This window comes from Capricornis sumatraensis, chromosome 6 (assembly GCF_032405125.1).
Source record: "Capricornis sumatraensis isolate serow.1 chromosome 6, serow.2, whole genome shotgun sequence".
Classification (NCBI taxonomy): domain Eukaryota; kingdom Metazoa; phylum Chordata; class Mammalia; order Artiodactyla; family Bovidae; genus Capricornis; species Capricornis sumatraensis.
Window position 1 is genome coordinate 36,987,871 of NC_091074.1, and position 26,919 is coordinate 37,014,789.

The 26,919-nt window shown below is 37.0% G+C and overlaps 1 protein-coding gene across 2 annotated transcripts in view; it reads right to left on the reverse strand.

Annotated features, from left to right (window-relative positions):
- The window catches only part of CCDC171 (coiled-coil domain containing 171), a 322,618-nt gene that overhangs the window by 204,733 nt on the left and 90,966 nt on the right, over positions 1-26,919 (reverse strand). Inside the window, exons 11-15 of one of the 2 annotated variants that reach the window (XM_068974547.1) lie at positions 15,512-15,618; positions 13,587-13,652; positions 12,554-12,754; positions 9,826-9,993; positions 7,864-8,052 (exon numbers count right to left, since the gene is read on the reverse strand). In XM_068974547.1, coding sequence (XP_068830648.1) covers positions 7,864-8,052; positions 9,826-9,993; positions 12,554-12,754; positions 13,587-13,652; positions 15,512-15,618 — 731 coding nt within the window. Of the gene's footprint in view, positions 1-7,863; positions 8,053-9,825; positions 9,994-12,553; positions 12,755-13,586; positions 13,677-15,511; positions 15,619-26,919 lie in introns of both variants that reach the window. The other variant, XM_068974546.1, reaches the window with a different exon arrangement.

Here is a 26,919-nt window from a genome sequence, read left to right on the forward strand (position 1 = left end):
TCTATGGATAAGTCATTTATTTTCCAGCAGATGGTATCTATTAATGGCTATGTTCTCCTGACATATAACATTCTCTATAACCCATAATCCTATGCAAAACTGTGGATTTTTCCCTCTCATGTCCTTATCAACATAATTTTTGAAGTTTAAATAATATAAAATGAAAATATCTTTATCTGCATTGCAGCTTGGGGAAAAAAGCAGAGATATAGAATTAATCATAGGAAAATATCCCAAAATGAAATTTATAGATACTATAATATGCAATATAATATTAGTTTACCAAATATAAACCCAAATTAAATGTTGCTGTATATCCAATTATATTTCATGAAAATTCAAAAATTGTACATAAATAATACAGACAAATGCCAATATATAATATTAATGTACATTCAGGAATAATGAAAATGATACTTTCAATTTGCATATTCAGGGATCAAAGCCATATGTTACACATTCTTCAGGAAAAAAGTCTACAGTGAGAGCTGCTCCTAAAACATCAGCATTTGTGATGCTGATTCCTTTACTTGAGAAAGTGAATTGCTATGCCTTCCTGCAGATTTATAAAGGAAATGAGTTCAAAACACTGACAGGATAGTTTGAAATCAAGAATTTTGTTCTTTCTCTCCGGATTGCTTTGACTGTTATGGGTCTTTTGTGGTTCCACACACATTTTAGGCTCGTTTCTCTTATTTCTAGGAAGAAGTCCTTTGGTATTTTGATGGGGATTGAACTGAACCTGTATGTAGATCGTTTTGGGTAGTATGGTCATTTTAACAATATTAATTCTTCTGATCCATGAACAAGGGATATGTCTCTCTTTGTTTGTATCTTCTATTTCTTTCTGCAAAGTCTTGTCATTTTTATTGTCCAGATCTTTTACTTTTCCAGTTAATTTATTCCTAAATATTTTATTGTTTCTGATGCTACTGTGAATGGGATTATTTTATTTTTCCAAGGCTTCTTCATTAGTGTAAAGGAATGTCACAGATTTCTATAAGTTGATTTTGTAACCTGCCACTTTAGTAAAATCATCAATTACAATTAATTACATCAATTACATGTAATTACTTAATTACAATAGTTTTTGATTGACTCTCTGGGATTTCCTATATGTAAGATCATAGCATCAGCAAGCCATAGTGATAAAAACAACATGGCATTGGCACTAAAACAGACTTCTAGACCAATGGAACAGAGTAGACAGTCAAGAATCAAATCCCACCCTATGTGGTCAACTAATATTCAACAAGGGAATCAAGAAATCTAATGAGAAAAGGATAGTCTATTCAGCAAATGGTGCAGGAAAAATTGGAGAAACACATACAGAGCAATGAAACTAGACTCTTTTCTCATACCTCTCACAAAACATTAACTCAAAATGGATCCAAGACTTAAACATAAGACCTAATACCATAAAACTCCTGAAGAAAACAAAGACATGAAGCCCAAGGATATCTGTCTTGGGAATGATTTTTTTGGATATGACATCAAAAGCACAAGCAATACAGATAACAATCAACAACTGGGACTATATCAAATTCAAAAGCTCCTGCAGTGCAAAATAAACAATTAACAAAATGAGGTGATTGCCAGCAGACTGGAAGAACATTTTTATGAATCATGTATCAGATGAGGGGTTAATATTCAAAATACATAAAGAATTAATACAACTTAATAACCAAAAAAAATAGTTTTAAATGGGCAGAAGAACTAAATAGACATTTTTCCAAACAGGACATCAAAATGGTCAACAGACACATGAGAAGATGCTCAACATCACTAATCATCAGGGAAAGACAAGTAAAAACCACGATGAGATATCACCTCATGCCTGTTAAGACGGCTATCATCAAGAAGACAAGAGACAACAGGGGACAGTGAGGGCGTGGTGGAAAAGAAACCCTTACACACTGCTGGAAAGAAGGTAAGTTAGTCCAGCCACTGTGGAAAACAATATGACTGTGCCTCAACAACTTAAAACTAGACCTGCCATCCAGGAATTCTGCTTCTCAGAATATACCCAAGGAAATGAAAACAGTAATTCAGTGAGATATATGCATTCCCATGTTTACCACAGCACTATTCACAATAGCCAAAATATGGAAACCACCCAAAAGACCATCAACAAATGAATGGGTAAAAAAGGTTTACATACAGAATGTAACATTTTTCACCCATGAGAAAGGAATATATCCTGCCATTGGTGACAACATGAATGAATCTTGAAAATACTATGTTAAGCAAGACAGACAGACAAAGATAGGCACTGCAGAACATCACTTATATGCAGAATCTAAAGAAATCAAACGTGTAAAAAAAACAACAACGTACAAGACCTACAGACTCCCAACAGAGTACCAGCTCCCAACAGACTGTCAGCTGATTTCTCAACAGAAACTCTACAAGCCACAATGGAAAGGCATAATATATTTAAAGTGATGAAAGCGAAGAACCAACCACCAAGAATACTCTACCCAGCAAGACTCTCCTTCAGATTTGATGGAGAAATCAAAAGCTTTCCAGACAAGCAAAAATTAAGAATTCAGCACCACCAAACCAGCTTTACAACAAATGCTAAAGGAACTTCTCTAGGCAGGAAACACAAGTAAAGGAAAAGACCTACAGAATACAAACCAGAAACAATTAAGATACAGGTAACAGGATCATGCTGTGTGCTGCGCTCAGTCACTCAGTCATGTCCGACTCTTCGTGACTCCATGGACTGTAGCCTGCCAAGCTTCTCTATCCATGGAATTCTCCAGGCAAGTAGCCAGTCATTTCTCCAGTAGATCTTCCCGACTCAGGGATCAAACCCAGATCTCCACACTGCAGGCAGATTCTTTATCATCTGATTAGATATCATATATGTTCACTGAACATAGACAATAATACGGTACTATAAGCATATAATGTAATAAATATTACAAAGGCAACCATATCACAACACATTAATATTTCATAACACATTAATATTTCAAAGTAATAATGATGTATACCTTAAATTTATACCACACTAAATGTCAAATTTATCCCATTTTTTAAAAGTGATAGGAAATGAAGAAAATTGGAAGGTTCACAATACCTGATTTCAAGGCTAACCAAAAAATACAAAAATCAAACCAGTGTGGTACTGAAAACAGAGTAGACATATAAATAAATGGAATAGATGAGAAAGTCTGAAAAACAGACTTGGACAAATGCAACCAACTGATTCCTAACAAAAGTACAAAGTCTATTCAATAGAAAAAGGATAGTCTTTAAAGAAATAGTGCTAGAACATGGACATCCAAATGCAGGGGGGAAAAAAAATCCACCAACCCAAGCCTCACATCTTTACAAAAATTAACTCAAAATGGATCACAGACCTATAAGTAAAACCTAAAACTATACAAAATCTAGAAAAAAACCAGGAAGAAATCTTGGTGACCTTGCACTAGGGAAAAGAGTTCTTTTATACAATACTAAAAGCCCAGGCCATAAAAGAAAAATGTATCAAATTGAACTTTATAAATTTAAAACACTTGTTCTGCAAAAGTTCTTTTAAGAGACTTGGAAAGAATACTTGCAAATCACATGTCTAATAAACGACTTGTATCCAGAATATATAAACAATGTTTGAAATTCAGCAAGAAGAAAATAAGCAACATAATTACGAAGTGGGCAAAAGATATAAATAGATAATTCACCAAAGAAGATATACAGATGGCAAATAAGCATATGAAAAATACTCAACACTATTATTCATTAGGGAAAGTCTAAATTAAAACCATAATGACATAGCACTACACACCTATTAGAATAGCTAAAAAGAAAAAGAAAAAAATGATGAAAGCACATGCTGGCACAGATGCAGAGCAATTAGAACTTTCTTACAAGCCTAGTGAGAAGGCAAAATGATAGCCACTTGGGAAAACAATTTGATAGTTTCTTATAAAGTTAAATACATACTTACCATAATAACAAAAATCAGAATCCTAAGTATTCACCCCCAAAAAAATTATTAATTTATATACAGAGTACATCATGTGAAATGCCAGGCTGGATGAAGCACAAGCTGGAATCAAGATTGCCAGGAAAAACATCATTAACCTCAGATACACAGACAACACCACCCTTATGGCAGAAAGTGAAGAAGAACTAAAGAGCCTCTTGATGAGTGAAAGAAGAGAGTGAAAAAGTTGGCTTAAAACTCAACATTCAAAAAACTGAAAAAGTTGGCTTAAAACTTAACATTCAGAAAACTAAGATCATGGTATCTGGTCTCATCACTTCATGGCAAACAGACAGAGAAACAATGGAAACAGTGACAGACTTTATTTTGGGGGTCTCCAAAATCACTGCAGATGGTGACTACAGCCATGAAATTAAAAGACGCTTGCTCCTTGGAAGAAAAGCTATGACCAACCTAGACAGCATATTAAAAAGCAGAGATATTACTTTACCAACAGAGGTCATTCTAATCAAAGCTATGGTTTTTCCAGTAGTCCTAAATGGATGTGAGAGCTGGACTATAAAGAAAGCTGAGCGCTGCAGAATTGATGCTTTTGAACTGTGGTCTTGGCGAATACTCTTTTTTTTTTAAATGTGAATGCTTTTATTTTATTTATTTATTTATTTATTTTTAATTTAAATTTATTTATTTTAATTGGAGGCTAATTACTTTACAATATTCTTGAGAGTCCCTTGGCCTGCAAGGAAATCGAACTAGTCAATCCTAAAGGAAATCAATCCTGAATATTCATTGGAAGGACTGATGCTGAAGCTGAAACTCCAATACTCTGGCCAGCTGATGTGAAGAACTGACTCATTTGAAAAGACCTTGATGCTGGGAAAGATTGAAGCTGGCAGGAGAAGGGGACGACAGAGGATGAGATGGTTGGATGGCATCACTGACTCCATGGACATGAGTTTGAGTAGGCTCTGGGAGTTGGTGATGGACAGGGAAGCCTAACATGCTGAAGTCCACAGGGTTGCAAAGAGTCAAACACGACTGAGAGACTGCACTGAAGTGAATGATCCACAAAAACCTACCCATGAATGTTAAAAGCATGTTTAATCATAATTGTAAAAAAATAAAAACAACCCAAAGGCCCATCAGCAAGTACCTAGATAAACAGTGCTACATCCATACAATGGAATATTTACTCAGCAGTAAAAAGGAGGGAGCTACCGATACAACCAACAATGTGAATAATTCCCAAACATATTTTGTTGAGTGAAGAAACACCTAAAATGCTACATACTGTATGATTTCAGTTATATAACATACTGAGGCTTCCCTGATAGCTCAAGTGGATAAGAATCCACCTGCCAAAGTAGGAGACTCAGGTTCAACCCCTGGTCTGGGAAGTTTCCACATGCCACAGAGTAATTACCTCATACACCACAACCACTGAGCTTGTGCTCCAGAGCTCAGGAACCACAACTACTGAGCTCTCGTGCCAAAACCACTGACGCCCACAGGCCCTAGAGCCAGTGCTCCGCAAGAGAAGCCAGTGCGATGAGAAGCCCACATCCACAACTAGACTCAAGCCCTCACTCTCTGCAACTAGAGAAAAAGCCTATGCAGCAACAAAGACCCAGCACAGCCAAGAAACAATAAATAAATACAATTTATATAATATTCTGGAAAAGGCAAGACTGTAGGGGTGCAACAAACCTGCAGTTCCCATATATAGTCAGTTGTTTCTTCTCAAAGGGACTAGGGATACTAAATCAGGAAAAGTAAAGTCTTGAATAAATGGTGTGGGAAAATGAACCTCAGCCTCCATTTAACATCACACACAAAAATTAATTTGAGATGGATCACAGACCTAGACAAAAAGTTAAAATTATAAAACCTCTAGAAGAAATGATATGTTATCTTCAGAATCTTGGGCTATAGAAAGATTGCTTACCACATAAAAGTACTCAAAAGAGAAAAAGATTTATAAGTTGAACTTCACCAAAATTTTAAAACTTGTGATCATCAAAATAAATACTAAAAAATAAAATGGCAAGTGAGATACTGAAAGAAAATACCTGGGATACATATGTATGATAAAGAATTATATGCAGAATTTATAAAGAACTTCTGAAAATCAATAATAAAAACACAAACAACCCAAAATTTTAATGTACAAACACCTGAAGAGACACTTCACAAAAGAAAATATGTAAATGACAATAAGAGCATAAAAAGTGCTCAACATCATATCCACCAAGAAAATGTGAAAATCACAATGAAATTCCATTTTAAAACAACTAGAATGGCTAAAATTTAGAAGACTGGCAATGACAAACTTTGCAGAGGATATAGAACAATGAAAATTCTCACAAATTGATGGTAGAAATATAAAGTGATAGAACCATTTTGAAAAAAATGTCTGATAGTTTTTTTGTATATATACATCTGTCTTATAAACTAGTGTAGTTAAACTACACTCTTAACTACAAAATGAAAACATATGTCAATAAAACAGTTAGACAATAATGTTTGCAACAATTTTGTTTACAACAGCCAAAAGCTGGAAAAAAGACAAATATCCATCAATTCACAATTTATCAAATAGTGGTATAAAGTGGAATACTACTCAACTATAAAAAAGAATGAACTGAGAAATACAACAAGCATGAATATTAAAAAAATAAATGTTGAGGGAAATAAACCAACCACCGAAGACTACACACTGAATGATTCTAGAACAAAGGAAAATAATCTGTGATGACAGGTATCAGAACATCAGAATTCTGGGTGCCTACGGGGAGTGGAAACTGACCAGAAGAGAGCACAAGAGAACTTTCTGAGGTAATGAAAATGTTTAAGTCTTAAATGGGGCGATGGGTACATGGGTGCATACACTGATCAAAATATCATACTATATACTTAAAATCTGTTCACTGTATGTCAATATTATCTCTAAAAACTTTATTTAGGTCTCTTCAGTGGTAGAAAATGCAGATGATATCACATGGCATGTAGTGAACAAAAGGCCACTTTTAGAGAGTGTATGAATTCATTCAAATTCACAGATAAGCTTAACTTCATATGGGGCTTAAATGCTTGGGAAAACAGAGTGGTCTTATTTTAAGCAACTGGAAACTGTTTATTGGCAAATTTTTAAAATGTGGTTTCTTTTTTTAATTAGACTTGACAATATAAGAATGAGTGGATCAAACAAAGAGGTTAAAACTGAATCAACTATGAGAAGTCTATACAAAAAAAGTATAGACTGTCATTGTTATTTCTGATTGGGCAGGAATGAGAGTTACCAATATAAAGTATGTTGATAATATCTTGTATAAGAAAAAAATATGATTATGCTAACTACACATAACTTCTGTTCTCAATCAAATCCAACACAGAGGACGTATTACCTCTCACAACCAACAGGTTTGCTATAGGGTCTATAACTATAATTCAAAGTCTTCAACATTAGGAACTACAGCAAATTTCAACCCCAAATGAATTAAAATGATGGTTCACATATTAATAGAAATCTCCACAAATGGAATAAACTGGATCAAAGTATATCTACACTAAAACTGATAATATTTTACCAAAATTTCTTAACCTTTATTTTTAAAATGAAGGAAATACAATTTTAGTATTTAATTGATCTGTGCATTTTTAACCAGAAACCCATTTACTTTCAAACTTAAGTGAGACAATCCTTAATCCACCCGAGTGCATGCATATGCATGTATGCCCATTTGTGTATGTGTCTTTGCACAATCACATGTACATGTAACCCAAACAAGCAAGTTCTGTGTGGTTCTCCGAAGCTTTAACTGACTTGGTATTGGTATTAAAAGAACACACTTGAAAGTAAAAGATCGAGCATCCCGTTTTTAAAGCTCTTTGTGGCAGTAGCATACCTGTGCCCTCTTCTGTACCTCCAGGAGGAGTTCAGAGTACTGCAGCTCCAGTTCCTTCTTTTGTTTGTGCCAGCAGCTCTCCTGGGCTTTGATCTGCTCTGCCACTTTGTTAAAGGTGTCCTCCTGGGTTTGCTGAAGCTCTTTCATCGTATCAGACTTGTTTTTACAGATATACTCTAGATGACTTATCTAAATGGTGAAAAGCAATACAGAACAAGATATGCTCACCAATGTGTTCTTTGTATCATCCCCCCCAAAAGCTATTCTAGAATTTTCTACTATATTTTAGGCCTTAAGATCATACAAAAATTTTAAGCTAAAATGAAAACTAAATGAAGGAACAGGAGTTAGTAGAACAAAACTATATTTTAGCAGAAAATGTTTCACTTATATGTATAGATGACATGTTTCTCTAATAAAATTCTATGTGTGTGCTCAGTCACCCAGTTGCGTCTGACTCTCTGTGACCCCACGGGCGCAGCCCACCAGGCTCCTCTATCCATGGCATTTTCCAGGCAAGAATACTGAAACTGGTTGCCATTTCCTATTTCAGGGGATCTTCCTAACCCAGGGATCAAACCCAAGCCTCCAGCATTGGCAGGTGGATTCTTTACCACTGTGCCACCTGAGAAGCCCCAATAACTAACAAAGTTACTTATTCTACAATCAATTTTACTGAGAAAATTAAGAAGAATATTTCTACCTCTAGAACCAAAGCTCAAGCTGTTCAGATATTTCAGTGGAAAAGGAAGTATTTAAATGAGATTTACAAATCTACAAACATTTTACATATAATAAAGCAAAATGTTCCAGTCATTTTTTATTTCACATTCAAAACACTGGAAAGCAAATCTTCATCATCTAACATGTATGACAATTAACGATGTTTTGAAATTATGAAAAACTATTAAAATACAATACCATATCAGAGAGCTAAAACGTACTCATTTTAATTATCGGTAATTTGGAAATCTGTTACATACACATTCACAGCTAAGAACAGTATCTCTACTTATCACAATTCATTCCCTTATTTCCTCAATCCTACTTCTCAATGCCTGTGATTGTTTGCCAATCAGACCAAGATAAAAATGCTCTCACTCAAAAACTGGGCCAAGATGCTGTTTCATTACTTCAACAGATAAAAAAAAAAAAATTTAGGGAACAATTTTCCTCTCTGTATCCCTTAAGGGCAAATGTCACTGCAACTAAGACCTAGAAACTAGATCATATAAATATAGTTCTAACTAGTTCAACAGACTCAGGATAAGAATCAACACCTTTAACGGAGAAACACGTTGGACTGCTAAGCCACTTTAATTTTCAATAACCAAAAGAAGGTTTTTAAATTTTTTTTGACAGACTGAATTCCTAGGTTTGTGAATGTTAAAGGGATGATAAAAGTCCAGTTTTCTCCTACAATATGTCCTCCTTACTTTCTAAAGCACTGAATGGGTTTTGTAATATACAGTTTGTTCTATTACAAGAAATGTCATAAACATAATTTTTAAATTTTAAGTGCTTTTAAAGTAACATCTCATTACTTCCTGAGCAAAGAATTTTAGGATCATGTTTTTGAATAACTGATTCTTGTTTCTATTTTATGCTAACATAAAGAGTTGGTTTATTAATGTAAATGACTAAGTTCTTTGAATTGCTTCATCAGTAAGATTAATTTATTTTCTTTTAATTAGGTCCCTGTGGCTAACACTGGCTAGTAGTATTAGCATGTCCTGCACAGAAAGTGGAGCTCAGAGACTTCATACAGACTTCAGTCACATTTACATGCCCACAGCAATGGCATCAAACTGAGTTGTAGACAAGCCATAATTAATGGTATTGAATTATTAACACCCAAATTCTTTTTGAAATAAGATGAATGTCAGCCCTTCTTAATGATACTGTGATGTGGACAAATGTCACTGAATTTAATAGAGGAATCTGGTGCCTGAGGACAGTTACCTTCTCATTAGCCCTGTTGAGGTCTACGATCAGGGCATCAACATTCTCCTGCAAGACTGCACAAAGCTCAGACCAAGAGAATTTATCCAGCATGCCTTCTGGTTGTTTTATGAGCACAGAGCCTGCTATCAAGTGCTGATACAAGGTATGAAGGAAGGTTAGCTTCTCCTGTGAGAAAAAAAGAAATTAATTCCAGTATATAAACACTATAAGAAGTAAAACACATAATTCACATGGTGAAGAATTTATGTCAAAAATCCTAGAAAGGAATTAAAATACTCAAGTATGGGAATATGGTCATCTTGGGGACTTTTTTAACATTCAAAGTTAAACATCAGATAGAAACTTACAATTGCTTACACTTAGTAAAAAATCTCAAGTATAGAAGCCAAACAACCTGGGTTCTGAGGCCAGCGCTGCTACAACTGAGGACATGATCGAGCCAGTGTCTGTTCAGGCTTCACCTTCCTTGGCTTTAACATGAAGTATCTGGACTAGATGTTTCTAAGCTCTTCTAACTAGAAGTTAACATGGTAATTCCATAATTTTATATTTACATTTGCCAAAAAAGATGTTAAGTCAAAAAACCAAAATAAAGAGTGTACCCAACACTGTTAAAGAAAAAGCTATACCAACATCTGCACTTTACATGCACACAATTACTCAGCTTTCCTCCTCCTCCAGAGATTCTGGTTTACTTACCACTTATAGGAAATCTATCCTAAGCCCCTTAGGCAAAGCAGACAGTGATATGAAAGAGATGGAAGATAGGCTCATTATTTTCCCCCACTTAGAAGTTTATATTGGACTTGGCAAACTGGGCATTTATAGGCGTTTAAATATCACAAACTTAGCAGTCCAAAAAAAAAAAGAAAGAAAGAAAGAATATAGCTGCCCAAGACATAATTTAAAATTGTTCAATTAAAAATATGCAAAAAATTCTTTCAAATTATATTGCTACTGTTGTAGCTAAACCATCCATTGCTTAATGACCTAGAAACACTATACTATAGAGTTCATTAAAAAGCTGATTTCCATCTTGAAAACAAAAAGGGAATTTACTTACTAAAATGCCAAATTGCTCTCGTTATAATACATTTTTATCCTTAAAGTCAAAGAATGGAATTCAAGACAAGGTAATTGTGAAAAGCTGCAAAATGAGCATTTTAGGTAGATAAAATAAGTTCTCTCAAGGTTTTTTAACAGACCAACAGGAAAACCTTTAAAAGAAATTTTAAATTTCTATTTAAAAAATAGGAATTCTAATCTTCCAGATAAGAACTGAACGTAGCATATATAAAATTTTGTAGTTAGAAGCTGTGGTGAAAGTTTCCAATATATATAAAAATACATATCTTTCATTCTCTCTATATGTCATCTTAGATTTTTTCCAAATATAAAAATTTAAACCCCCCAAAAAAAATTTGAATATGTAGCTATATCCACAACTTGAATTAAGATATAAGAAGAATCTTTATAACAATGCTATGTATCTTTATTTTCTAAGCAATTAAAGATGTCGTTTGCATTTTCAACTATATTGAGACATTCAAAAACCTTATTAAATATAACTAGCCAAACATAATACTCAGGCACTAACAACCTTCCCTCTCCGCATTTTGCCAAGTGATCGAGTGCTTCCTAAAGGGTAATTCATTGTGTCGCCATCACGCCCTTTTTGCTTGGGCTGTGATGAACCATGCATGACAATCATCCATTTGGCGTGAAAAGAGAATCTCAAGATCCAAAATCAATTCACACATGTTGAACCCAACCACAATCCTATAGACATGCTGACTTTACAATACAGTCAGCCTTCTAGTTTCCTTTACTTTAATCATTATCTGATGTGTAGAACAATTCCAGCCCCTTCATGTGGACACAATTTAAATCCCAGACTGAAAGAAGAGTGGGAAGAATGTTTCCTTTTTACTCTCTTGGCATTCATGTTCATATTTGTTCGAGTAATGAACTCAATATGCAAGACGACTCAGATAAACTAGTCCACGCTAGCTAGACTAGCTCTACGTCCCATGGGTAAAAGAAAATATAAGATTACAATTCTACTCACACAGGCTCATACAGTATGGAAGAGTCTGTCATAATATTTTAAGAAGTGATTAATAAATTAACATGGATAGGCAACCCCCAAGGACATCCAAATAAACTTTTTAACTGTGTGAGACTTCTATTTTTCTAAATTTTGATTAATATGTTACAATTATAAAAAATAAGGCAACTTTCGATTAAAGTAGATATTATTCCTGTTTTGCAAATAAGGAAGCAAAGATGTGGAGAGACCAAACCATGTAGCTTGTCCATATTCACAGTTTGTAAACTTAAGTACCTCTATCCAAGTCAGTTCTTTCAGGTTACAAAAAAGATTCTTTCCACCATGTCAGGCTACTAAACTACTGAAATAAAAAAATTATTTTGTCACTGACACACAAGACTGTTAGGAGCATAGCTGCTTGAAATAGTATGTTCTAACAGAGAAAATAACTTGTACAAATGATAAAACAGTTAAACTACTTTATTTCTCTCACAAAATTGTATCATATAAGAGTAATGGAATGGCTGGTTTTGCAGCTGGCATGAACACTTCAAAACAGCTGAGAAGAATTTTTTGAATTAAATAAGAGTAAAAAGACCCACTTGATAGATGTAAATTTCTAAAAGTGAGATTAGTGCGAGGCCTTCCTGACAGTCCTCTTGTCCCAGGTAATACCTCAGTATCCTTATGGAAAGCCTGGGAAAGCTTCTGAAGTTCACTCTCAGATTGGGCTGCTCGCACCTTTTCTTTCTCCCAACAGTGCAGCACATTCTGCAGTTCCACTTTCAAAGTGTTTATTAGAGCCTCTCTGTCTGCACATTTAGTGCGTAAATGACTTAACTCTTTACTGACATCTCCCAGCTTATCCTGAAGGTCCTGTTGGAGACACCAAACAAAAAGATGGTGGGAAGATCATAACACTTAAATATAAAATTTTAATCAAAAAACCTATTCCAAAAAGCTCTTTACAAGAGTTTTCCTTTCAGCTCATTATTAAAAAAAAAAACTGGTAGCTCAAAAACTTTAAAATAACATTTAAAATATAAATCTCCTACATTTACCATAAGAATATTTACTTCCCAATGATATTTCAAATGCCAGTAGAAATCTCAAATACATGACATAAAATTCTGCTTCACTTTTCAGTTCTTACCCTTAACAGATTTCATTCAAGTACATCCATGACAAACAACATGAACCCACACCAAAAAATTCCAACTCTGAGAGCTGCCTTAGTATAATTTTTCAAAGATGTAGTACATAAAAGCAGCACAAAAAATAAACTGTTGTCCTGGACCTTAGCTAGGTGTGATCTCAGCCCACTACTAGGCGTGATGTACTTAAAACAATGACTCCACTCCAAAATTATGAAAACTGACTCCAAGCACTGATGTGCTTACATAAGATATGTTGACTGTGTAGCTAAGGTTGGACATCAAATCTTAAAACAATATTTGAATCTATGGTACTATCATTAAATCTGGGAAATGAATTTTTCCTTGAACCAAAACAATTTCCAATAAAGTTTTTTCAATGAAAAATCATTCTTATTTTGATCAACAATAAAAATCACTTTAAGCGGTATCTAAACATCCTTAATAAAAAAAAAGGAAGATATATTTTCATATAGCTCTCCTTAAAAATATCCCCTAGATAATTATATTAGTTTCTTAACACAATAAGAAAAAGCTTTTCTAAATTATAATACCTTTATATTTTTAGTGTGAGATTCTATCTTCTGTTTGGTAGAGTCAAGTTCATTAGATGCCTTTTCCTTAGCATTATTCATGTTGCTTAGCTGATGAAAAAAAAATGTAAGTAACTTTTAAAATATTTTCCAAGGGTGGATAACTCAAAAGCTAATCTTTAAATTTTTATGCAATTATCAAATACAAACTTTTGATAGTAATTCAGTCTTAAAAATGTATTTCTTTTGGTTAATTATGTAATTTCTGTCACAAGTTCACATGCTAAAACAAAAAGCAAGCATTCAAGCTTAAAATGTCAGTGATATTGTTGTGTTTTTACCAGCTATCTGGATAAAGGATTTCATTCTTACTGTAAACAAATATAACTTTATTTTTAAAATCCTACAGGACCAAAATGCCAGAAGGAATGGCATCTATATGGAAAGAAAAAAGGACAGAGCAAAAGCCTGTTCTTTCTACATCATGAGGGTATCCGCGGGTCTCTCACTCCATATGACAACCTCAGGGTCGGTCACATGCAGTCCTACTGGGAAGGCTTGTGGCAGGTCATCAGTTGGTCCCGCTCTGCTTGTGATTTATTTTCTTTGACAGTTCATTCTTCTTTCTGTCAGACTGCTCTTTTTGCTTTCTTTGCAGCCACCCCCTTGGTCTCCCCACTGCTGTCTCTGGCACTGGTTCACAACAAAGCGCATTACTAAGCCAAAGCCTGCTGAGTCGACTTTTCAACTGTGCTGAAGATCATGTGACATTCATCCTCCCAAATAACAATTCGCTGTGGGTAATATGTTCCTACTTACCCTGCAGCTTCCAGACCTAGGCCTCAGAAGAGGTGCATAAACTACTAACAATACAGGTTGTCTTGTCTCACTGGGAAAGACGGCAATGTTTGCTCTTTATAGAAATTTAATTATTCCAGTGGTCATTTTCTTTAGAAGGCACTAAGAAAACTCACTTTTCCTTCTTTCTTCACCTTAGCAAACTAAAGTAAAATATGGCTCTTTTGAAATGGGAAATATAAGGGTTTCATGGCCTTTGTATTACACGAAACAAAGAGATAAACACAGAGGGATAAACACTAAATAACATGTTTTATAACTTGTCTTCAGTTAGAAAAATTGTCTGTTGTTTTACTAACTGTGTTTAACGTAGTTATTTCATATTTTCTAATTTGATGAGATGTAACTAAATAAACTTCAATTTTTAAAGCACAAGTTCATAAAACATTTTAATACCCAAGAAAATTATCAATCCACAAATTAAACAATACAAAAGAGAAGATAACATGTACACACATGGCTAATTCATGTCAATGTATGGCAAAAAACACTACAATACTGTAAAGTAATTAGCCTCCAATTAAAATAAATAATATTTTTTTAAAAAGAAGATAAATAGAAGCATGAGTTTTTTCAATCAGGAAACCAAAACCTCCAGGCTACATCAAGCAGATATTTGTTTTTAAAAAATTTCTAACAGTCACTCCCTTTACAGAATGCAAACTAATTTCTTTCTTTTTTAGTAAGATCTCTACAATTTGTAGAACCCTTAAGCCAAAATATTGACAAGCCCTAAATGTCCACTACCTATTCCAAATCTCATGAAAACACATTAACATTTAAATATCATATTAACTGAGCTGCACAGCTTTTTTTATTAAATTAAAAGATAAATTATGAAGACCAAGAAGTGACAGTCTTTAGAACTCCGAAAATAGCAGTGTGACAGAAGAGTCACAAAAACACAAGTGAGACCTGACTTTAGGCCACACTCACAGAGAAAACAGTGACAGACAACTTATTATTTTTTTATCTGTGAGGCTGTCAAATCAACATTCGCAATATTTTTGACCTTTGTAACAAGCAAGTAATACGTACTGCTGCAGGCCGAAGGCTATGTGTGTGGAGCCAAACAGTGCAAGTGTTACCTCATTAGATGCATCTTCCAGCTTGTTCTGGTAATCTGTCAAGGTACGTCTCAAAGTCTCAAGGACAACAGAGAAGCTGGGAGGTTTATCTTTGTCCTTGTGGATGCCTACAGAAAAATACAGAATGAAAATATACCATTAAAGTCACAAAGAGACAACAGTTAGCTGAAAAGACATCATGATACATGAGTAGACTCATTCTTCTAAGTATACTGCTGTATAGCCAAGTATTAATCGATTTCGAAACAAGTGGTCAAATTAAGTTCATAATATATCAAGTATAAATTTATGGCTACTTTGTACCTAAGTCCACCCTGTAGTTTGTAGTAAGATCTTTAATTCTTTTTTTTTTCCCATTTCCAAAGTAACTATAGTATTTGTACATACCTGTCATCCAACAATTAAATAAACAGTCTATACTAAACACTGTTTGGGAGAGTTAAATATACTTACTTTGGTCCCTGTGTTTCTGATCAGTCAGGCCTATTTTTCTCAAACAATAATTTCTGAACCCAAGAGCACATAATTTTGTTATGCTTAGAAATGATATTCTTCAATCCTTAAAATTCTCAAGTTACAATTTGATATAAATTATAAAAATACTAGTACTATCTACATAGGCCCACATCATGTTTCAATTAAAACTCTTAAAACCGATACCCATTGTAAAAATGTGAGTATTTCCACATTATGCCCTCAAACTATTTTAATTTAGCTAGGACATAAGTTAGTTGAGTTAATCAAGGTCACATGGTTAAATGCAGTTTAAAATATTAATCCAAATCATCAAAAGTTTAGCTTCAAAAACTACTTTAAACTGTTTGCTTATTGTATTACTCATAAACTGTAAAAAAAAAGTTGCAAATTTTAAAACATACTAAAAGTATAATAATTCTCCCTCTATTTTAAAATCTAAATATTAATATAGATAAGCATTCATAATAACTTTTTATTATTCACTGATTTATTCAACTAATTTAACGCATGAATGTATTCCTGCTGCTGCTACTGCTGCTTCTGCTAACTCGCTTCAGTCGTGTCCGACTCTTCGTGACCCCATGGACTGGAGCCTACCAGGTTCCTCTGTCCATGGGAGTTTCCAGGCAAGAGTACTGGAGTGGGGTGCCATTTCCTTCTCCAATGCATGAAAGTGAAAAGTGAAAGTGAGGTCGCTCAGTCGTGTCTGACTCTTCGTGACCCCATGGACTGGAGACTACCAGGTTCCTCTGTCCATGGGAGTTTCCAGGCAAAAGTACTGGAGTGGGGTGCCATTGCCTTCTCCTGAATGTATTCCTACTGTGTACTAATCCTAGACATTAGGCAAATGGAGGTGAACAAGAGTGGTGGAGTCTGTTCTTATGGGATTTACCATCTAAATAGAAGAGATGAGACAGTAAATGGTTACATAAGCTCATTCATCCATTCCTCAAGTATTCAGTTGCTGGAACTTTAGGGAAAGGAGGGAAGAAGGCAGTAACAAAGGAAAGAAAGGATGAGTAAAGGGGGGAAAGTCTTTGGTTAATAACAGAACAACTTGATTTACCTCAGAGTATTAATGATAATTATTATTTTAATTTTGAACAAAATGTTATTAATAAACATTACATTCACCAAAGTATAATGTAAACACTATCTGAAGTATGGGTACACCTTAAATTTTCTTAAAGAGAAGAATAATAATTAACTGAAAAACCAAAAGTAATGTGGAAACAACACATATCCCAGCGAGAGGGGAAAAAAAGAAGACAGTGCCCTCAGCCATGAAAATGAAGGAGACAGTACTCTTCATAATGACTATGAGTTGGAGAGACAACTCATTAAAAATTTTATTAGAGGTCTTACTAAATATATTTTTTTTAAATTGCTCTCTTGCGCAAGATTAAAAAAAATGTAATGTATAATTCTTTTCTTTTGCTACTACACAAGTAGACCATGAATAAATCATTCAAGGACACCCGGGAAATCTGTTAGCTTATACAATAAGGGAGAAAACTTGCTCTTAGAAATCCAGAAGAATAAAAATCACCATAATATGGTTGTTGAGGTATAAGGGGACAAAATGCCCTCTCCTTACTGACCCATGCAAATCTTATATTCTATATACAATAAAGTCTCTCTACCTGAAAATGCTTTCACAATAAAGTTCAAATGAGGTGAAAAGTATGCTTTATGTCCCGGCCACCTTCATTATAAAAAGAAGTGCTTACTGGTACCTTAAGACGACAAAGTGTTCACAAGCAAAAAGAAAGGATCCAGGAGCTTACCGACTAAAATGTGATTCAACCTAATAGCGTCCTAATCACTGCACTATTAGCACCCCAAACAATAAACTATTAAACTATCCTATCAGTGAAAGGACTAAAAACTCACAGATAAAGAACAGTAATAAATAAATAAACAAGGTACAGTTTTAACAATAGTCATAAATGGTTTTTCAAAGGTCAAAGTGCAAACAAAGAACAGCATGTGTCACGACCATTTATAGTACCATTACGCCAACTCAAAATCTTCTTGGGTCCTCTGTCCTTGTCCCTGTCCATGTATGTCTCTCTACACAGGTGCCAGCCTGTACTTTCACATCACTGCTGCCTGTCTCAGTCTCTTTCTCACTTTTAAGTAGGTTTCAAGTCTGGGTGCTCAGTCGTGTCGGACTCTTTGTAACCCCATGAACTGTAGCCTGCCAAGTTCCTCTGTCCATGGGATTCTCCAGGCAAGAACAGTGGAGTAGGTTGCCCTTTTCTTCTCCAAGGTCAAGTCCAGGTTCACCTTGACAAAGCTTTTCCTTGAATCAGTAGCCAACACAAGGGAATGAGATGGAAGGAAAGGGTCCAAACCTTCCATTTAAATATTCCCTTTTGAACAATCTGAAAAACTAAATATTTTTACATGACTCAAATAAACCACTGTTTTTCAGGATGATATTATCTATCATCTCAGTAACCTACAGTTCCACAGAAGAAACAGTAAATTATAATGACTGAGGTGAGTCTATTTCCTCCACCTTGTCAACCATTCTATCTACTTCAGTATCCTGCAAGACCTCAATTATTAAGAAATAATGGACAGGACTTCCTAGGTGGCTCAGTGGTAAAGAATCTGCCTGTCAATGCAGGAGACACAAGTTTGATCCCTGATCCAGGAAGATCCCACATACCATGGAACAACCAAGCCCATATACCACAACTATTGAGCCTGTGTCCTAGAGCCCACACACCACAACTACTTAAGCCCACACACCCGAGAGCCCATGCTCTACAACAAGACAAGCCCCTGCAATGGGAAGCCCATGTACCACTCGACAGTAGTGGTGAGAAGAGAGAGTACCAGAAAGTAACCTAGAGAGTAACCCCTTCTCATGGCAACTAGAAAACAGCCTGTGCAGCAATGAAGACCCAACAACGCCAAAAATAAATAAATAAATAAAATTATTTTTTTAAAAATAAATGGACAGAATATAAAATAAAAGATTTTTTAAAAAGATATCTACTATAGAACATGAATAGTCATATTCATCCTTAGAATAGAAAAAATGAAAACAAAACCCTGTTGTTTAATACTGATTTTTAATCATGTAATAAAACACAGAAAATAACATTCAAATGGGTTTTTCACCTGAGAAAATCTAAATATTTAATATAATTATGACTAAGAAAATCCCTTTTTCATTCTAAAAGCACTGAGTATAAACATTTTGTTGGCAGTTATATTTTACACGCTCAGACTACATTCCATATATTAAACTCATCTTATTTACTGAGATCATAAACATCTTCATTGTCTTGCAAACATTGGTCCCCATCCTGGAGTTTTTTTAAAAAAATGGCTTATAACTTCCCTCACATATGGACAGTATTTATTATTTAAGTCCTACTCACCCACCCACTATGTCCCCGGGAAGAGTTCAAAAAATACCTCCCTTCCCAAGGTTTAAGAAATGTGTTGGGGGCTGGGGGAAGGGCTGAGCATACTTGATGAGCTCTGTAGCCTGGTGGGCATCCAGGTGCAGTAGCTGGAGAGCCATGGATAACAGTGGAAAATGATGCCACCAAGCCGGGTTCAGTGAAGATCCTGGAATCTCAAGTGACAAGGTCAAGTGGTAGCCTCAACTTGCAGCGACAACATGGATATGGTTATCATAACGGGCAGTGGATTTGAAGTAATAAACAAAATGGTTTTACCCACAGAGATCACTAGCATTGGCTACTGATCACAGTATTCCTGGGACTAAAACAGATAGGCACTCCACGTGAATGTTACTCGACTCGTGTTAAGTAGAAAAGTTCTGGGTCTGATTACCAGAAGTAGAAGTTAAATCTATACAAAAGACATCTTGGCCCTCAACCAATTCTGACTTGAGTTTGCTCACAGACCCAGGGCCAGTGGATCCCCTTTAGGAAACCGAACAATCCTGCCCAAAAAGATCATACTGCAAATCTATCTCCTAGCCTTCCTCCAAGAACCAGGCAACCATTTAGCAGGGTGACCGTGTACTGGGGAAGGGGAGTTACACATACCTCAGATAACTGGACACTGGATTGGAACTGACTTTAATTCCTGGAGAGATAATATGCTACTGTGGTTCCCTAGTTAGGGGAGGAGCTTATACAAGCGAGCTTTGGTTAAGGTCTGGCTCCAGTGGGCCCGAGGTGAACCCACACAGTTGTTTTCCCACTTCAGAATGCGCTGTTATCAAAAACAAATGCAGAAACTGGCACAATGCCCATATTAGTTACCTGACCCATGGAATGAGGAGCTAACAGAGGAAAACAGGAAAAAAAAGTAAGTGGAAGTCACCAAAACTCTGATCTACCCAAACAGTAAATTAAATTTAAAGCCACATTCCTAGAGAGATTGCAGAGATTAGTGCCTCTGTGAAAGATGATAAAGGGTTGTGATTCCAACCACATCAGCATTCAACTCATCTATCTGGCTAGTGCAGAGTACAGATGGGTCTTAAGGAATGACAGTGAATTACTGAAAGCATAATCACACGTGATTCCAATTACAGCTGCAGTTACAGATGCAGTTTCATTGCTGGAGCAAATCAATCCATTTCCTGGAAACTGGAATGAGGCTATTTCTTCTATCCTTTTAATAAAAAACACCAAAACAGTTTCTTTCTGCTTGCAGGACCAGCAATGTATCCTCATGAACCTACCTCAGAACCACATCAACTCTAGCACAATCCAGTCCATAGAAACCTCCATCAGCTCTCCATTCTGGAAGACATCAAGTGTTCCACTTCATTCTCTACCAAGTTGATCATATTATTCTGACGGCTTGAGTTTAAGCAGGCCAAGTTTTGCAGGTACTTACCAGGTGAATAATAGTGTAAGCTTTTAGAATTTGGGGAAAAAGCAAGCCATCCTCTACAGGTAAGTATTCTCTTGAAAATCAGATTTTGACTTGCTACTGGTCCTTAGCAGACACTGCATTCACACCCCACAATTCAGCATGTGACCTGAGTTGCCCATGGCAAAATGGTTACTGTCAGATCCACCAACCCCATTAATTTGAGCATTCATGATAGCCATCTATCTCAAAGGAAGGTGGTATATACAAACCTGGGTTCAAACAAATCCTGCAGGCACAACCAAGCTGCATAAATAAGTAATCCAGATTTCCTATTCTTGTTACATTGTTTCTTCTGTCTTAACCTATATCCTGAACCTGTGGACAAGTTCCCTATAACCAGTTGACTAATGTTGGGGGGGGGGGGCGGTGTATGGGGGTGGGTGTGGAGAGAATGGGCTTGTTATGTAGATGTTTCCGTATGATGATGTGCTGACGTTACTCAAAAGTACTGGACTTCCCTGTTGGTCCAGTGGTTAAGAATCTGCCTGCCAATGCAAGGGACATGTCCTCAATCCCTGGTCCAGGAAGATCCCACACGCTGTGGGGCAACTAAGCCTATATGTCACAACTACTGAGTCTGCACTCTAGAGCCCGAGCTCCGCAACAAGAGAAGCACCACAATACAAAGTCCACACACCGTAACTAGAGAGTAGCCCCCACTGGCTACAACTAGAAAGAGACTTCGTGCAACAATGCAGACTCAGAGTGCAGCCAAAAATTAATTAACTTAAAAAAAAAAGTAGACAGCTGCATCATGACAGCCCTATTCAAGGGTGGCCTTGAAGGATGGTGATGAAGCAAAAATCCCCCCAAGTATGCAAAGCATCAACTACTGGACCTGACTATCATTTTGTCTGGAATGAGAGATGATCAAAGGCACAAATATACACTTATCTGGAGGTAGTAGCTAGCAGATTGGCTGGACAGTCAGGGATTCCAAAAGATGATAGGAAAACTGGTCCCAAGGTAGTCTGAGCAAGTGTGTGGACAGACCTCTTAAGATGGGCACTATGCCCCGATCAACTGAGGTGGAGGAGGATCTTCATAATCAGGAGGACAAAATGAAGCATTCTGTGGGTGTCAGCTAGCATATTTTCCAAGTCACTTTTCCCCCTGCTCATCTTTGTCACCCCTACAACGCAGGAATCACAGCAGCAAGAGTGGAGGGAAGGTATGGGCTTGGCAGCATGGATCTTCACTCACCAAGGCTGTCGGGCTTACAATTCCTGTTAAGCGCCAGCTCCATCGATACCAAAGACAAACACTGAATCCATGATATGCCACCACTCCTGACTGGCACCAGTCATCTACCTGGTGGCAAGTTGATTATACTAAGTAATTTCCATCATGGAATAAGCAATGCTCATTCTTACTAGGCACTTACTCTAGGAAGGCATTTTCCTTTCCTGATAACAATATTTCTGCTGAAATTGTCATCCATGAATTTACAAAATGTCTTACTCACCATCATGTATCCCACAGCATTGCTTCTGACCAAGGAACTCATTTCATAGCAAATTAAGTACTATGGAAATAGGCTCATTTACATAGAATTCACTGGGTTCAATCCTTGGTCAGGGAACTAAGATCATACACGTCACATGGTGTGACCAAAAAAAGTTATTTAAAAAGTTAATGGACAAACAATCCCACTTCTATATATTTAAAGGAACTGAAACCAGAGCCTAGTAGAGATATTTCTATACCCATGTTAATAACAGCACTACTCAAAATAGCCAAGAGATGGAAGCAACCCAAAGGTCCATCAACAGATAAATTGACAGATAAAGTGTGACAAATACGTTAACAATGGAATCTTGTTGTTGTTCAGTCATTAAGCCACATCCAACTCTTTGTGAGACAATGGACACAATGGACACAATGCCAGACTTCCCTGTCCTTCACTACCTCCCAAAGATTACTCAAACTCATGCCCACTGAGTCAGCGATGCCATCCAGCCATCTCAGCCTCTGTTACCTCTTTCTCCCCCTGCCTTCAATCCTTCTCAGCATCCAGGTCTTTTCTAATGAGTCGGGTTTTCCCATTAGATGGCCAAAGCACTGGAGCTTCTGCTTTGGCATCAGTCTTTCCAATGAATATTCAGGGTTGATTTCCTTTAGGATTGACTGATCCAATCTCCTTGTAGTCCCAGGGACTCTCAAAAGTCTTCTCTGGTACCATAATTTGAAACCATCAATTCTTCAGTGCTCAGCCTTCTTTATGGTTCAACTCTCACATGTTGTATAATCATAGCTTTGACTATGGTTGACTATGGTTTTCTCTATGATTCGAAGCACCTTTGTCAGGAAGGAGATGTCTCCACTTTTTAATACACTGTTTAGGTTTGTCATAGCTTTTCTTCCAAGGAGCAAGTGTCTTTTAATGTCACAGCCATAGTCACCATCTACAGTGATTTTGGAGCCCAAGAAAATAAAAGCTGTGACTCTTTCCACTTTTTCCCCTTCTATTTGCCGTGAAATGATGGGACTGGATGCCATGATCTTAGTTTTTTGGATGTTGAGTTTCGAGCCAGTTTTCTCATTCTCCTCTTTCACCCTCATCCAGAGGCTCTTTAGTTCCTCTTCACCTTCCGTCACTGGAGTGGTAACATCTATATATCTGAAGTTGTTCATATTTCTCCTGGCAATCTTGATTCCAGCTTGTGCTTCATCCAGCCCAGCTTTCCCATGATGTACTCTGCACAGAAGTTAAATAAGCAGGGTGACAATATACAGCCTTGTCGTACTCCTTTCCCAGTTCTGAACCAGACTGCTGGCCCATGTCTGATCCTAAATGTTGCTACTTGATCCGCATACAGGTTTCTCAGGAGATAGGTAAGGTGGTCTGGTATTTCCATCTCTTTAAGAATTTTTCATAGTCTGTTGTGATCCAAACAGTCAAAAGCTTTAGAGTAGTCAGTGAAGCAGTATATGCTTTTCTGGAATTCCTTTGCTTTCTCTATGATCCAACAAGTGCTGGCAATTTGATCTCTGGTTCCTCTGCCTCTTCTAAACCCAGCGTGTACATCTATAAGTTCTTGGTTCACATACTACTAAAGCCTAGGTTGAAGGAGTTTGAGCATAACCTTGCTAGCATGTGAAATGAATGCAACGATATGGTAGTTTGTATATTTTCTGTCACTGTCCTTCTTTGGCACTGGAATAAAAACTGACCTTGGCCAATACTGTGGCCACTGCTGAGTTTTCCAAATTTGCTGACAAACTGGATGCAGCACTTTAACAGCATCACCTTTTAGGATTTTTAAATAACTCAGCTGGAATTCCATCACCTCCACTAGCTTTATTTGTACTAATGCTTTCTAAGGCCCCCTTGACTTCACACCGGGATGTCTGGCTCTAGGTAAGTGACCATACCATCATGGTTATCCAGGTCATTAAGACCTTCTTTGTACAGTTCTGCGTATTCTTGCCACCTCTTCTTAATCTCTTCTGCTTCTGTTGGACGATGGAGCCTTAAAAAGGAATTCCTGTCACGTCCCATAATATGGATGAACCTGGAGGATATTTTGCTAAGTAAAAGAAGTCAATCATGAAAAGATAATATAAGATTTCAATATAAGAGATATCTACAGTAGTCAGATTCACAGAAACAGAAAGTAACATGACAGTTATGAGGGCCTTGCTGGCCAGAGAGAAGGTGGTAGTTAATTGTATGTGCTTCACTGGTGCCTCAGTCTGTGAAGAATCTTCCTGCGACATGGGAGTGGAAGACCTGGGTTTGATCCCTGGGTTGGTAAGATCCCCTGCAGGCAGGCATGGCAATCCACTCCAAAGAATCGCCATGAACAAAGGAGCATGACAGCTACAGTCCATGGGGTCACAAGAGAGTCAGACACAACTGGGCAACTAAGCACAGCACAGCAAAATTTTATGCGTAAACTTGACTGGGCTACAGACCCAGATTTTCAGTTAAAAATTATCTCTGGGTGTAACTATGAGGCCATTTCTGGACGGGACTGACATTTGCATCAGCAGACTGAGTAAAGCGGACTGCCCTCCCCAGTGTGGGCGGGCCTCACCCACTCCACTGAAGGCCCAAATAGAGCAAAAGGCTAAGTAAGAAAGGATTCTTTCTGTCCACCTGACTCCCTTCAAGCTGGAAATCAGTCTTCTCCTGCCTTTGGACTCAAGACTCAGACTGGAACTTACACCATCAGGTCTCCTGTTTCTCAGGCCTTCGGAGTCAGCCTGGCTCTCCTGGGTCCCCTATTTCTCAGTCACCTTAATTGTGTGATTAATTAGTGAGCACACTGACTATGTTAGAAATGTTGAGCCCTCTTACTGTGGGATTTCACAAACTAAAGCCATGAGCATGATAAAGTAGGACAAGCTTGGTTTGTAAACTTCAGTGAACTGGGAGGTAAGGGAAGTAAGCAAGAAGAAACTGGCAAATGACACCGAAGGAGACCTGTGTGCTGCTCTTACAGACATCCTCAGTCTCTCAGTAACCCATGAGCCTCTAATTAAAAGGTACCAGCCACAAGGTTCCTGAGGACAATTAAAAGTATCAAGAAGATACTAGATCTAGGCAATAATCCTTTACGAAGGATGGAAAGAAGGAGCGATGAGAGGAAAGTACCACTTGATATCCTGATTTTCTTAAGAACAGTCCCTGAAGCTGCCCGACTCCTAGGTGATATGTACATACCTAAACGCACCATATGTTCTTGCTATTATTTCCTAGGGTCCTTCAGCCTCTCCTAGTAGAAAGCAAAAGGATACTTCTGGAGTATTACAAATGATTTCCTCAAGGAAGGAAAGGTTGAAGAAGGTTGGAGGGGCTTTTGTCTCAGTCAACACAGAAGTCAAGCTGTCTGAGGAGAATGAATTAGAAGAAAAACTTTCTTTCATGAACCTAATGAAGAAAAAGTCACATTCTAGAGGTGAAACCATAAAACCATAGTAGGAAGAAACATTTGAGGCAGAAAGACTGCTGCTGTTGCTGCTAAGTCGCTTCAGTCGTGTCCAACTCTGTGCGACCCCATAGACGGTAGCCTACCAGGCTCCCCTGTCCCTGGGATTCTCCAGGCAAGAACACTGGAGTGGGTTGCCATTTCCTTCTCCAATGCATGAAAGTGAAAAGTGAAAGTGAATTCGCTCAGTTGTGTCTGACTCTTCGCGACCCCATGGACTGCAGCCCACCAGGCTGCTCCACCCGTGGGATTTTCCAGGCAAGAGTACTGGAGTGGGGTGCCATTGCCTTCTCCGGCAGAAAGACTACATGGGTTCAAAGTGGGAAAGGACTTCTCCCTTATACACACTCTAAGCATTTCTATCAGAAAAAAGAATGAGTTATGAGCAGCTGTTGTGTAGCAATTTCAGCAGAAAGTAGAAGGCAAAAATAAGAAATAAATGTCCATGATTGATTAAATTGAGGTCATCTTATCTAATAATTGTAAGCAATCAAGGTGGCATTTCCATAAGGCATGAAAGACAGTGACATCATTTCCACTGAAGACAGAAAGTCAATCTTCTTGGTGACTCTTTATGGACTGCTACCCAAAAAAAGCTGCCAAAATCTTGAAAGAGATTCCATGACTACCTTTATAACCTCAAAAATTATCATTTAAAATAGAATATTGACCTACTGTTAATTCATTCATGCTTTTATTCATTGAAAAAAATATTTGAGTGCTTCCTTTGTGCCAAGTATTGTCTACCTGCTTAAAACTCTCTACTAAATGAAAGTGACAAAGATCCTTGCCCTCATGGAGGTTGGATATTGTGGTGGTTGATTTTACTGCCAACTTGACCAGGCTAAAAGACGCCCAGAAAACCAGTAAATCACTTTTGGATGTGTCCATGAGGGTGTTTCTGGGACATATTAGCATTTGAATCAGTAGACTAAGTAAAGAAGATGTGCCCTCACCAAAGTGAGTAGGGGAAGTAATATCTAACCTGTTGACTTTCCTAACCTACCCCCTACTCTTCGCCCTCTCCTCCTCCAACCCCAAAGAACAAAAGGACAGAAAGGAAAATTCTCTTTTTTCCTAACCTGAGACTTCCATCTCTTTCTGCCCTCAGACATCCCA